The sequence below is a fragment of the Pongo pygmaeus genome, chromosome 13 (assembly GCF_028885625.2).
Source record: "Pongo pygmaeus isolate AG05252 chromosome 13, NHGRI_mPonPyg2-v2.0_pri, whole genome shotgun sequence".
NCBI lineage: Eukaryota > Metazoa > Chordata > Mammalia > Primates > Hominidae > Pongo > Pongo pygmaeus.
In genome coordinates, this window is record NC_072386.2 from 23,960,490 (window position 1) to 23,975,285 (window position 14,796).

General features: G+C 42.1%; 1 protein-coding gene across 8 annotated transcripts in view; it reads right to left on the bottom strand.

Moving 5' to 3' along the window:
- Positions 1-14,796, bottom strand: part of NFX1 (nuclear transcription factor, X-box binding 1) — an 80,546-nt gene that overhangs the window by 31,714 nt on the left and 34,036 nt on the right. For 3 of the 8 annotated variants that reach the window (XM_054502844.2, XM_063650230.1, XM_054502848.2), the window contains exons 10-12: positions 10,665-10,762; positions 6,843-6,873; positions 747-826 (exon numbers count right to left, since the gene is read on the bottom strand). In XM_054502844.2, coding sequence (XP_054358819.1) covers positions 747-826; positions 6,843-6,873; positions 10,665-10,762 — 209 coding nt within the window. Of the gene's footprint in view, positions 1-746; positions 830-6,842; positions 6,874-10,664; positions 10,784-14,796 lie in introns of all 8 variants that reach the window. The other 5 variants (XM_063650229.1, XM_054502843.2, XM_063650228.1 and 2 more) reach the window with 3 other exon arrangements.

Genomic DNA, 14,796 nt, shown 5'->3' on the forward strand with positions numbered 1-14,796 from the left:
TCCATGTGAGAAGTGACTTGCTCCTCCTTGCCTTCCACCATGATTGTGAGGCCTCCCCAGCCACTTGGAACTGTAGAGCCATTAATCCTCTTTCTTTTGTAACTTGCCTAGTCTTGGGTTATGTCTTTACTGACAGTGTGAAAATGGACTAATACATACATACACATTTATATATACATGTTATCATGTCATATATAACATACATGTTATCTTTTTTATATATAAAAGAGTATATGAGATAACAGAGTACAAATAGCCAGCTAGTGATTTAATTAGTTCCATAAAAGCAAACATTTTAAATAAATATTTTATTTTTAAAAATCTTTTTTAAAAATGTCCTAATAATTTTTCCTACTGACCTGACCTAAGCAGTACATGAAACCCGAAGCCTGAGTTGCTAAGTCCAGGCCAGTTTGTGTTGGGACAACACACAATCTTCTGCAGAAGACTGTGTGCTCATCTAGGGGTCTTGGGCTCTGGGGTGTGAGACCTTCTCTTTCCTCTTTCTCTTTCTCTGTGTTGCTACCAGATGCCGCTGGCTGACTTCTTGACCTGGGTGAGGCTAAAAAGGCCCAGTCTGTCTCTTTGCAGAGAGGTTACGTGGACTATGAGAGCTCTCTGACTGCTGCTTAGGGGCCCGTCCCAGTGACTTTTAAATCTGAGCTGCATTCTCCACATGGCTCAGGCTTCCAGAAGCCCAGCCCCTGGATGAATGGAATCTGATTATGCCTAATAAGTCCACTTACCACACAGCATATCTCATTACATTTATGCCGTCCACACAACCGTTTCTTGTTACACCGCTTGTCACACATAAATGTAGCATCTGCTGTGGCAAATTAAAAAGAAAAAAAAAACAGACAAAGGATATGAACATTCATTCAACAAATATTTGAATAACTATAGGCTCAAAGAATACAATAGTAATAATACAATTGTAATAATGTAAATGCAGTTTTTTTTATTTTGTTTTGTTTTTTGAGATGGAGTCTTTCTCTGTCGCCCAGGCTGGAGTGCAGTGGTGTGATCTCGGCTCACTGCAACACCCACCTCTCAGGTTCAAGTGATTCTCATGCCTCAGCCTCCCAAGTAACTGGGCTTACAGGTGCCTGCCACCACACCCGGCTAATTTTTGTATTTTTAGTAGAGGCAGGGTTTCACCATGTTGTCCAAGCTGGTCCTGAACTCCTGATCTCAGGTGATCCACCTCCCATGGCCTCCCAAAGTGCTGAGATTACAGGTGTGAGCCACCGCACCTGGCCTTTTTGCTTTTTTTTCTTTTTCTGAGACAGAGTCTCACTCTGCTGCCCAGGCTGGAGTGCAGTGGCGCAATCTTGGCTCACTGCAACCTCCACCTCCCAGGTTCAAGCGATTCTCCTGCCTCAGCCTCCCAAGTAGCGGGGATTACAGGTGTGTGCCACCACGCCCGGCTAATTTTTGTATTTTTAGTAGAGACAGGGTTTCGCCATGTTGGCCAGGCTGGTCTTGAACTCCTGACCTCAGGTGATCCACCTGCTTTGGCCTCCCAAAGTGCTGGGATTACAGGTGTGAGCCACCATGGCCGGCCATCAGTTTTTTTTTTGTTTTGTTTTTTTAAAGAGACAGGGTCTCTTTCTGTCACCCCGGCTGGAGTGCAGTGGCATTAACATAGCTCACTGTAACCTTGAATTCCTGCGCTCAAATAAGCCTCCCATCTTGGCCTTCCAAATGTTGGGGTTACAGGTGTAAGCCACTCTGCCCAGCTGAAAATGCATATTAAAATATCAATTTTCACCTTTAAAACTGTCAAAAAATAAAAAAAATAGCAATGGTAGGGTTTAAGGTGCGGAGAAAAAGGCATGCTCATCTTAGTAGATGGGTGTATAAACTTTTGGAGTCCATGGGGGACTGATTCCAGGACCTCCCTTGGATATCAAAATCCACAGATATTGAAGTCTTTTATACAAAATGGTATAATATTTGCATATAACCTATGCACACCCTCCCTTATACTTCAAATCTTCTCTAGATTACTTACAACACCAAATATAATGTAAATGCTATGTAGATAGTTGTCATACTGTATTGTTTACAAAATGATGAGAAAAAATTTTGTACATGTTCAGTACAAATGTAATTTGTTTCTTTGAATATTTTCAATCTGTGGTTGGTTGAATCCATGGATATGGAACCCGTGGATATGGAAGGCTGGCTGAGTGTATGTTTCTATAAAAAATTTAAGTGTGGCTAGGGTAGGAGGATTGCTCGAGCCCAGGAATTTGAGACCAGCCTGGGCAACATAATGAGACCCCGTCTCTACAAAAACTTGCTCACTGCAACCTCCGCTTCCTGGGTTCAAGCGATTCTCTTGCCTCAGCCGCCCGAGTAGCTGGGATTACAGGTGCCCGCCACCATGCCGGCTAATTTTTTGTATTTTTAGTAGAGACGGGGTTTCACCTTGTTGACCAGGCTAGTCTTGAACTCCTGACCTCAAGTAATCCGCCTGCCTTGGCCTCCCAAAGTGCTGGGATTGCAGGCGTGAGCCACTGCGCCCAGCCCTGCAAAAACTTTTAAAAATTAAGTTTTTAAAACTTAATTAAAAGTTAATTAAGCCAAGGGCATGGTGGCACATGCCTGTGGTCCCAGCTATTTGGGAGGCGGTGTGGCAGGACCACTGGAGCCCAGAAGATCAAGGCTGCAGTGAGCTGTGATCTGCCACTGCACTCCAGTCAAGGCGACAGAGAGAGACCCTGTCTCAAATAATAAATAGATTTTAAAACCCAACATTGAGATATCAGAGACATCACATCATGTGGTAGTGATATATCACTTCACTAGGATGGCTATGATTTAAAAAGCCCCAAAAACGGCCGGGTGCAGTGGCTCACGCCTGTAATCCCAGCACTTTGAGAGGCTGAGGTGGGCGGATCACGAGGTCAGGAGTTCGAGACCAGCCTGACCAACATGGTAAAACCCCGTCTCTACTAAAAATACAAAAATTAGCCGGGCGCGGTGGCGGGCACCTGTAATCCCAGCTACTCGGGAGGCTGAGGCAGGTGAATCACTTGAACTTGGGAGGCGGAGTTTGCAGTGAGCCGAGATAGCGCCACAGCACTCCAGCCTGGGCAACAGAGTGGGACTCCATCTCAAAAAAACAAAAACAAAAACAAAAACAAAAACAAAAACAGAAAATAACAAGTATTGGCAAGGATGTGGAGAAAATGAAACCCTCATACATTGCTGGTAGGAATATAAAATGGTGCAGCCACTGTGGAAAACAGAACGGCAGTTTTTCAAAAAAATTAAACACAAGATTACCATCGGATCCAGCAATTCTACTCCTAGGTATATACCCCAAAGAAATGAAAATAGGTATTCAAACAAAAACTTGTATACAAATGTTCATAACAGCACTATTCACAATAGCCAAAAAGTAGAAACAATTCTAATATCCATCAACCAGTGAATGGATAAAATGTATATTCATAAAATGAATTATTATTCAATCATAAAAAGGAATGAAGTGCTGATATATACTACAGTATGATAAACTTAGAAAACATGCTAAGTGAAAGAAGCAGGGCACAAAAGAATACATATTGTGACTCCATTTAGATGAAGTATTCGAAAATAGTAAATCCATACAGATAGAAAGCAGATCAGTGGTTACCTGGGGGAGGACTGAGTGGGGAGTAAATGCTTAATTAATACAGGGCTTCCTTTCAGGGTGATGAAAATGTTTTTCCCCAGCACTTTGGGAGGCCAACATGGGAGGATCACTTGAGACCAAGCATTCAAGACCAGCCTGGTCAACAAAGTGAGACCCTGTCTCAACATATTTTTAAAATAAAATTTAAAAAAAGGCCGGGCACGGTGGCTCATGCCTGTAATCCCAGCAATTTGGGAGGCTGAGGCAGGCAGATTACATGAGGCCAGGAGTTCGAGACCAGCCTGGGCAACATGGTGAAACCCTGTCTCTACTAAAAATACAAAAAAATTAGCCAGGCATGGTGGTGGGTGCCTGTAATCCCAGCTATCCAGGAGGCTAAGACAGGAGAATTGCTTGAGCCCAGGAGGTGGAGGTTGCAGTGAGCCAAGATTGCGCCACTGCACTCCAGCCGGGGCAACAAGAGCAAAACTCCGTCTCAAAAAAGATAAAATAAAGGAGAAGAAAAAGAAAAAATGTAAGATAGAGAAAATATTTTGGAACAAGATTGTGAAAGAACTAAGTGCCACTGAACTGTACATTTAAAATGGTTAATTATGTTATGTGAATTTCAACTAAAAAAAAGTGGGCTAACCACTGAAGTATTTATGGGTGAAATGATATTTGAGATTTGTTTTCAAAGTACTTCAGCATAAATAAAATGTAGGGAAGGAGAGATGGATGAAAACAAGAGAGGTAAAATGTTGACAACTGATGATGACAGGTCGTAGGTACGTGGGGATTCATTATATCAGTTTCTCCACTTTCACATATGGTTGAAATTTTGCATCATAAAGTTATAAAAAGTGGGACAGGACGGTTTCGGCTTATTAATAATGGGGAAAAACTGGAGACAACCTAAATGACCACCAAAAGGGCCATGGTGAACTATGACATGGTAGATCCACATATGGAATACTCTGCAAGAACAAGAGTTATGCATACTGACATGGAAATACGTCTTTGAGATATTAGTGAGGGAAAATAAGCTGCAGACAGTATCTTTAGTATGAGCCTAAATCTAGGGGAAAAACAAAACTATGCTGGCATGTTTATACATCTGTATGAATAGGGAAAAAGATCTAAAAACCCTAACTAACAAACTACTATTAGAGGCAAATTTTCATCTTTCACTTCATATTTTTTTTTTAAACTTCATAAGTGTATTAATTTTGTATTTTTTCAAATTATGTTTTTATTATTTTGTTTTATTGTTTTAGAGATAGGGTCTCGCTCTGTCACCAGGCTAGAGTGCAATGGCACAATCACAGCTTACTGCAACCTCAAACTCCTGGACTCAAGCAATCCTCTGCCTCAGCCTCCCGAGTATCTAGGACTACGGGCACATGCCACTATGCCTGGCTAACTTTAAAAATTATTTTGCAAAGACAGTGTCTCACTATGTTGCCCAGGCTGGTCTTTAACTCCTGGCTTTAAGTGATCCCCCAGCCCTGGCCTCCCAAAGCATAAGGATTACAGATGTGAGCCACTGCATCTGGCCCAAATTATGTTTTTCTTGTTTCTTTTTTGATACAGAGTCTCACTGTGTCACCCAGGATGGAGTGCAATGGTGTGATCTCAGTTCACTGCAATCTCTCTCTCCTGAGTTCAAGTGATTCTCCTGCCTCAGCCTCCTGAGTAGCTGGGATTACAGGCGTGCGCCACCATACTTGGCTAATTTTTGTATTTTTAGTAGAGATGGGGTTTCAACATGTTGGCTAGGCTGGCCTTGAACTCCTGACCTCAGGTGACCTTGGCCTCCCAAAGTGCTGGGATTACAGGCATAAGCCACCAGGCCTGGACCCAAATTATGTTTTTAATAACCAAACTTTTTTCTTGATACAGATGGCACACTGAACCAAAAGTTTAAATACGGTTTTGAGGCAGATATTGCTGGGTACCTCCCAAACAGCCACTCTTCTCTTTCAGGCAAAGACAGCCTTAATTTTGTTCAGAAATTGGGGGCCAGTGTGCTCCTCAGTTCCAGGGGTGGATGTTGTGTAGCTTTACCCACCATGGTAATTCCATTCACTTTGCTAGTGACAGTTTTAGGCAGAAGCATTGGACACAGTGTATTGAGAACCTTTCAGGACTGTTTTCCTTGCTCTTACATAGGAAGAGAAGATCAACACTCTCCTCATGGATTTTGTTTAGATGTTGTTGGGCAGAGACCCAATGTGTGAAGTTGCAGCAGCTAACATACCCACGAGGAGAAAATCAAGAAAACCACAGAGGAGCCAAATTGAAGTCTTCAAAATCACTGAGCTAAAATTAACCAATCTCGGACTTGTTCTGCCTCCAGATTTCCTATCAGGTGTGGCAGTAAACACCCTTATCGTAAAAGTCACTTTTTCTTGGGTTTTGTTACCTGCATCCAGAAGCTTCCTAACCACTACAGCTTTCTTTCCAACTACAATAAGACCTTTTATTTTGTATATCTTTATCTTCCATCACTTTTCCAAAAAGGTTTTAAAGTGGCTTCAACAACAGTATGTGACGGTTATAAAAACAGGAATCGAGGCCGGGTGTGGTGACTCATGCCTGTAATCCCAGCACTTTGGGAGGCCGAGGCAGGTGGATCACTTGAAGTCGGGAGTTAGAGACCAGCCTGGCCAACATGGTGAAACCCCGTCTCTACCAAAAATACAAAAATCAGCCAGGTGTAGTGGTGGGCACCTGTAATCCCAGCTACTTGGGAGGCTGAGGCAGGGGAATCACCTGAACCTGGGAGGTGGAGGTTGCAGTAAGCCAAGATCACGCCACTGCACTCTGGCCTGGGAAACAGAGTGAGACTCCGTCTCAAAAGAAAAAAGAAAAAAAGTTCAAACTATTTTACAGTGAACATCCATATGCCCATATCTAGATTCTACCATTAACATACTTTTTCAGATACATATCCATTCTTCTGCCTACCCACTAATTTTTTTAATGCATTTCAAAGCAAGCTGTAGACATGAGTGCACTTAGCATATATTTTTCAGCATTTCATCAATTAGAATTCAATTTATATTTTTTTCCTTTTGAGGTGAAAGTTATACCACAAATCTTAAGTATGCCTTCACTGAATTTTGCAAATACATAACCCAACTCCCTAACAAGATGCAGAGTGACGACACTTTCACCCCAAAAATTCCCTCATGCCCCACCCCAGTCATACCTTCACTTTTGAGACTGGTACATGGAAGCTCCTATGGAAAAAGAAAAAGAAACGGTAACTACTTTAGGAATAATTAAAATAATACAACTATAATATAATGCCAAAGGTAACAAGAATATTCCAAATATCCTGTACTTCTCTGATAGTCACTTATTCACCAACTTCACTTGCCATGTCTGGAGCGAGCCTAATCCCTATATGAATGAGCTTTACTCACAAGAGGACTCCAGGCTTACAGACTTTTCATGAAAATACAATTCTAACAATCTTTGTGGTCTGGTCTCCAAATTCACAGAAGACTAATAATTACAATATCTGAATAGAAAGAGGGGCTGCTAAAGGTATGCAAAGGAAAGAGAAGTCATCACCTAACAAGGGTACAGACAGAAAAAGCCATAAAAAGCAGATATAAGAATTGAAAACAGATAACAATCTGTACCATTTAATGCAGGGACAAACGGCTCAACACACTTCAGAGCACACCTGATAATATCACCAAACTACAGCAAAGTGAAATAAAGCAGGATCTTTGGTTTGGCCTCTAAAGTTTTCTTACTGTGGTTTCCATTAGATGTGAGTGGTCTACAAGGTCTATCATGTAATTTTGCTGAGGCATGATCCTAAAAATCGTGTGTAGTGATGCTGGTGTGTGGGAAGCAAGTCAGTCACTTGGGGTAGAATGAGTCTGGCTAGCTGCCCGGCTTCTACATCTGATTTTGGCTTTGATGTCATTTACAGGTTGCCATGTACTCAGAAATGAGAAAAATGACTTTAAAAGTCCCCTCTTAGTAAAAATTATCCTGAAAAAAAAAAAAAAAACAAAAAAAGCAGCTACTGAAGTTGATAACAGATGTGAAGAGTTCTAAGTAATAAAAGGTTCTTGGCTGGAAAATATACATTTCAGATAAAAAATGAGGTGCCTGGGATTGATGATATGAAAAAGTTCCCTATATGCTCTCTACAGATATAAAGCAAAAGTGACTCATGAAACTGAGTTAATGCTCCCATCAGCGAACACTGGATTATACGGAAGAAATGATATGCAGGAGTGGTTATCTACAAATGTCAGGAAAGGCAGAACTCCCATAAATTCCTGCACATGAATTACCATAAAGACTTAAACATAGCATGCTTTATGAAGACACAGACACAGCATACAGTTATCAGAGTCCCACCAAAGTGATGAAATGAAAACAACCTTTGAAGTTTTAAGAAATGTTTTATTTATCTAGAAAACTCACTTCTGTGGAAAAGCCCATTCCATTACAAAAACCATGTCATGAAAAACCCATATTCATGAAAAATCTAGTTAAACAATGAGGTGATAATTGTCAGCTTATTTTATTTTATTTTTTTTTGAGACAGTCTTGCTCTGTCGCCCAGGCTGGAGTGCAGTGGTGCAATCTTGGTTCACTGCAAGCTCCGCCTCCTGGGTTCACACCATTCTCCTGCCTCAGCCTCCCGAGTAGCTGGGACTACAGGTGCCCACCACCGTGCCCGGCTAATTTTTTGTATTTTTAGTAGAGACGGGGTTTCACCATGGTCTCAATCTCCTGACCTCGTGATCCGCCCACCTCAGGCTCCCAAAGTGCTCGGATTACAGGCGTGAGCCACCACGCCCAGCCAATTATCAGTTTTTGAAGAGTTTTTTTTTTTACTTCATCGAACAGGTTTAACAGAGTTTGTATTGACAGTGAGCTCCTCCTGCAATTTAAGGACTTCTACTTGCAAAAATTCAACTTACACATAGCTTTTCAAGAATACACTCACTGCCATGGAGTCCACTATTAGAGGGAGTGAGGACAAAGAGTCAATGAGAAGCAAGAAAATGTAGAGATAGAAAGAGGGATTGTGGGAGAATGAAGAAAACTGACAGCAGCCACTTCCAGCTTACATGTCCCAACCCTGCTTACAATTTTCAGTCACAAAGATCACAAATAGCATCTCTGGGCATTACTAAATTTATGATTGCCAAATCACAGCATCTCACAGTCTTTAATACAGTATTTGCAAAGTACAAAAGTGGTCCCATACCTGACATTCAAAATGCCTCTGTTATCCTACGTATATTGTAATTTCTTTCAGGAAAAAACCCATATATGATTACACAACTTTTGTAACATGTAAATTATACTACTTTTCCCTTTTTTCTGAAGTTTTCCTATTAAACTAGCTTCCCATTTATGGACTATATCCTCAGGATTATTTGCAAGTCAGATGCTGCCAGACCCTGCACTGTGTTGAACGGAACCAGCGGTTCACAGTTCTGCCTTCACCCTGGCTTGTGCTCTGCTGGGACAGATGCTGACATACACTGAAGTGACTAATCAACACTCAGTGTGTTCCCCAAGCTGAATCACCCGAACACTTTTTAGAACATAAAGTCTGATGAAAACTATCCAAGGTAGGCTGGGCACAGTGGCTCACGTCTGCAATCCCAGCATTTCGGGAGGCTGAGGTGGGTAGATTACCTGAGGTCAGGAGTTCAAGACCGGCCTGGCCAACATGGTGAAACCCCACCTCTACTAAAAATACAAAAATTAGCCAGGAGTGGTGGTGTGCACCTGTAATCCCAGCACTTTGGGAGGCTGAGGCAGGAGGATCCCTTGAGGTCAGGAGTTTGAGACCAGCCTGGCCAACATGGCAAAATCCCATCTCTACTAAAAATACAAAAATTAGCCGGGTGTGATGGCATGCACCTGTAATTTCAGCTACTCCAGAGGCTAAGGCATAAGAATCACTTGAACCTGGGAGGTGGAGGCTGCAGTGAGCCGAGACTGCGCCTCTGCACTCCATCCTGGGTGATGGAGTGAGACTCTGTCTCAAAATAAATAAATAAAAAAAATTAAAAAACAGAACAAAACAAAAAAAACTATCCAGACTTTCACCAGAAAGTAGAAACTGACAAAACAGACGTACAGTGAAGAATTAAACCTTACTTAAAGAGAGTCTGGCCTTTGTACTTGGCTTCTGAGAGGTAATCTCTAAGCCTAGTGGAATGCCATGCCTGATAGAAGTGTCATTGTTTGCCTGGAGTCTTGAGTCACTGGATAGTCCAATTACGTGATTTAGGAGCAGGCTGGCCACACTGGATAGTTTTAGGGCAGGGGTTTTGGGTCACATGGTATTGGTAGACCTCTGGAGAGACTGGAGACTGAGATTAGCCACATGGGCAGTCAACTATGATTGCACAATAGAGCACCAATAAAAACTGAACACACAGGCCTGGGTGAACTTTCCTGGTTGGCAACATTCCATATATGCTGGCACACACTGACGCGGAGAGAGTAATACTTTCCTGACTCCACGGGGAAAGGACAAATGAAGTTCCACCTTTGGTACTTTTTTGGACTCTGTCCTACATACTTCTTCCCTTGGCTGATTTAATCTGTATCCTTTTCCTTGTAATAAAACTGTAACCTCCTTGTAGTAAACCTCTAACCATGAGTGTAACCACCAGCAAGTTAAGCGGTCCTTTTATCAAATTATCAAGCCTCGCAGGTGGTCTTAGGGACCACTGAACTTTCAATTGGTATCAAAAGTTGGTGCCACAAGTCGGTGGTCATATGGACTGTGTTTCCTCTAACTTCTTAGTTGGCTGACTCCTTGCAACAGTGCTGTTCCCCTTTTCAGGCTATCACACCTGTATTTAGTAGAGTGATCTGTATATTTGCCTTATCCCACTATAGTCCTCTGGACCTTGAGTGCCACAACCACTTCCCATACCTGTTCTACTGAGGTTATTTTGATTCCTCCCCTCCCATAATCACCATTTTAAAGAAAACACTGATGGCAACAACTCTAGCATTGTTTAGGATTTACCTTTGTTCTGAAAGAGCATCTGCAGGAAATAACTGATGTGCGAGAGCATGGTCCACAGTCTCCTTCATGGCAGAGCTTTTCACAGGTATGAATGAAATCTTTAATAAAAACGAAAAGAGCTGGAAATGAAAATTGCAACTACTCATTTTCATACTCCCAAATTTGCTAGCCACACTGGTCTTCCCCTCCATGCCCTGCAACTCCAGAATCAGAGTTGAGGGAAGTATGCAGTCAACGCTTCTTCCCTATCTTCCCTTCATCTGGCAGAGTGGGCCTTTTCTGACAATTTCAGGGCCCAGCATTAGACACTGGAATATGCTTTAAAGTATACGACGTTTTGCCTAAGTCAAAAAAAGGCCAAGTGTGGTGGCTCATGCCTATAATTCCAGCACTTTGAGAGGCTGAGGTGGGAGGATCGCTTGACCCCAGGAGTTCGAGATCACCTGGGAACATGGTGAAACCCTGTGTCTACCAAAAAAAAAAAAAAAAAAAAAAAAAAAAAAAGGACAAAAACAAGAAATTAGCCAGGAGTGGTGATGCAGGCCTACAGTCCCAGCTACTCAGGAGTCTGAGGTGGGAAAATCTCCTGAGCACGGGAGGTTGAGGCTACAGTGAACTGTGATCGCACCACTGAACTCCAGTCTAAGTGACAGAGCAAGACCCTGTTTCAAAACAAATAACAAAAACGCAGAATAAATCTTCTTTTTCCTTAGGCCCCATATCTCCAGTGTAGACTTGAATCTCCTTAAAATTGTAGCCATGGATGACTTTAGTGGAATGCTCTCGACTCTGAAAGTCATCTGGGGATTATAAATAATCAGAAGCCATGATCCACAGTCTGACTGACTAGAGCTCTGTGAATGTCTGGTGGCGCCTGCATCCATGCTGCTAAACTAGGTTTAGGACAAGTCCTGTTTCCAGGACCCTATGAGGATCACCTGGAGTCTCTTATGGCTACTGTTTACATGGTGTACTTTTTCTATTCTTTAACTTTCAGCCTCATTGTATCTTTGACTATAAAGATTGTCTCCATGGCCTGGTGCGGTGGCTCACGCCTGTAATCCCAGCACTTTGGGAGGCCAAGGTAGGCAGATCATGAGGTCAGGAGTTTGAGACCAGCCTGACCAACATGGTGAAACCCTGTCTCTATTAAAAATACAAAAAAATTAGCCAGGCGTGGTGGCACCCACCTGTAATCCCAGCGATTCAGGAGGCTGAGGCAGGAGAATTGCTTGAACCTGGGAGGCGGAGGTTGCAGTGAGCCAAGATCATGCCACTGCACTCCAGCCTGGGCAACAGAGCAAGACTCCATCTCAAGAGAGCATATAGTTGGATCTTGTTTTTTAAATCCAGTCTAAAAAATTTTTGCTTTTGGCTGGGTGCACTGGCTCATGCCTGTAATCCCAGCACTTTGATAAGCCAAGGTGGGAGGACTGCTTGAGCCCAGGAGTTCGGGATCAGCCTGGGAAATAGAGTGAGATTCCACCTCTATAAAAAATAAATAAATCAAAACTCAAAAATCTCTGCTTTTGCTTAATCCATTCACATTTAATGTTACTGTTATAGCTGGATTTATGTTCGTCTTTTTTAGTTTTCTATAAGTCTCATGTCTTTTTTGTTATTCTAATACTCCTTTCCTATTTTCGTTTGCATTTTGTCAATATTTTTTATAGTGTAATTCCTTTAATTATATTTTTCACTACATTTTTTGAGTTGTTTTCTTAATGGTCCCTCTAGGGCTTACCATATACATCTTATCAGAATCTACTTCAGATTTATACTAACTCCAGTAAGATACAGAAGGTTTACCCTTACACAGCTCTATTCTTCTCCCCTTTTGTGCAGTTATTGTTATACATATCACATTTATATGTTATAAACCCAATACTACTTTGTTAGAACTTTATATAATGCTATAGCTATTAAAGAAGCTGAAAAAGATAACAAACATATATATTTATAGCTTTATTAATTTTTGGAGACAGGGTCTCACTCTTGTCACTCAGGCTGGAATGCAGTGGCATGATCATAGCTGACTGCAGTCTTGAACTCTTGGCCTCAAGTGATCCTCCCGCTTTACCCTCTCGAGTAGGTGGGACTATAGGCACATACCACCACGTCTGGGTAATTTTACAAATTTCTTTTAGGGATTAAATCTCACTACGTTGCCCAGGCTGGCCTTGAACTCCTAGCCTCAAGTGATCCTCCCACCTCAGCCTCCTGAGTGGCTGGGATTACAGCTGAGAGCTACAGTGCCCAGTCTTTTTTATTTTTTTTTTTAAAGACAGAGGCTTGCTCTGTTGCCCAGGCTGGAGTGCAGTGGCATGATCTTGGCTCACTGCAGCCTCCGCCTCCTGAATTCAAGCAATTTTTGTGCCTCAGCCTCCTGAGTACCTGGGATCACAGGCATGTGCCACCACACCACGCTAATTTTTGTATTTTTAGTAGAAACGGAGTTTCACCATGTTGGTCAGGCTGGTCTCGAACTCCTGACATCAAGTGATCTGCCCACCTTGGCCTCCCAAAGAGCTGGGATTACAGGTGTGAGTCACTGCGCCTAGCCCTCCTCTTATACAAAATTTACCACTTATGGCTTCCCTCATTTGTTCCTGTAGGTTTGAGTTGTGATCTGGTATCATTTTCTTATTCTAACACAACTTTGATCCCATCTATCTCCTTGATGTTATAATTATCAAATATACTTCTACAGGTTATAGGCCTAAAATATAATTTTATACATATTATTTTATACAGTTGTTTTTTAAATCAGTTGAGAAGAAATATGCATTTATACTGCCTTTTATAATTACATAATCATCTTTACTAGCGCTCTTTGTTTTTTCATGTGGATTTGAAATTCTATTTGGGTTTACTTGCTTATAGTCTGAAGAATTTCTTTTAGTACTTATTGTAAGGCAAGTCTGCCTGCTAGCAATAAATTTTGTTTTTATCTTCGTTTTCTAAAGTTAGTTTCGTGAGATGTAAGATTCTTGGTTGACAGTTTTTCTTTTTCTTTTTTTGAGACAGAGTCTCTCTCTGTTGCCCAGGCTGGAGTGCAGTGGCGCAATCTTGGCTCACTGCAAGCTATGCCTCCCGGGTTCATGCCATTCTCCTGCCTCAGCATCCTGAGTAGCTGGGACTACAGGTGCCCGCCACCATGCCCGGCTAATTTTTTGTATTTTTTAGTAGAGACAGGGTTTCACCGTGTTAGCCAGGATGGTCTCAATATCCTGACCTCGTGATCCACCCACCTCAGCCTCTCAAAGTGCTGGGATTACAGGCGTGAGCCACCACACCTGGCCAGTTGCCAGTTTTCTTTCAGCATTTTGAATGTGTCATCCTACTGCCTTCTGGTTGTGATGTGTTCTCCATTGTTTCTGATGAGAAGTCCACTGTTAAGCTTAGAGGTTCCCTTGTATGTGATAAGTCATTTTTCTCTTGCTGCTTTCAAGACTTTCTCCTTATCATTAACTTTTAGCATTTTTTATTATATGTCTAGGTGTGGATCTCTTTCCTACCTGGAGTTTACTGAGTTTCCTGGATGTGTAGTGTTTTTCAATACATTTGAAAGTTTTTATCTATTATTTCATTAAATATTTTTCCACTTCTTTCTACTCTCCTCCTCATGTTCCAATTACATGTACACTGATACAGTTAAAGGTGTCCCACATTTCTAAGGCTTTGTTCATTTCTCTTCATTGTATTTTCTCTCCGTCCGTTGGGTTATATAATCTCTTTATTTTTATTTTTTTTGAGATGGAGTCTCACTCTGTCACCCAGGCTGGAGTGCAGTGGCGCAATCTTGGCTCACTGCAACCTCCACCTCCCAGGTTCACACCATTCTCCTGCCTCAGCCTCCCAAGCAGCTGGGACTACAGGTGCCCGCCACCACACCCGGCTAATTTTTTTTTGTATATTTAGTAGAGACAGGGTTTCACCATGTTAGCCAGGATGGTCTCGATCTCCTGACCTCGTGATCTGCCTGCCTCAGCCTCCCAAAGTGCTGGGATTACAGGCGTGAGCCACTGTGCCTGACTGAATCTCTTTCAATCTATTTTCACGTTCACTGATCGTTTCTTCTGCCAGCTCAAATCTACTGTTGAGCCCCTTTAATGAAGTTTTCTTCTTCCTT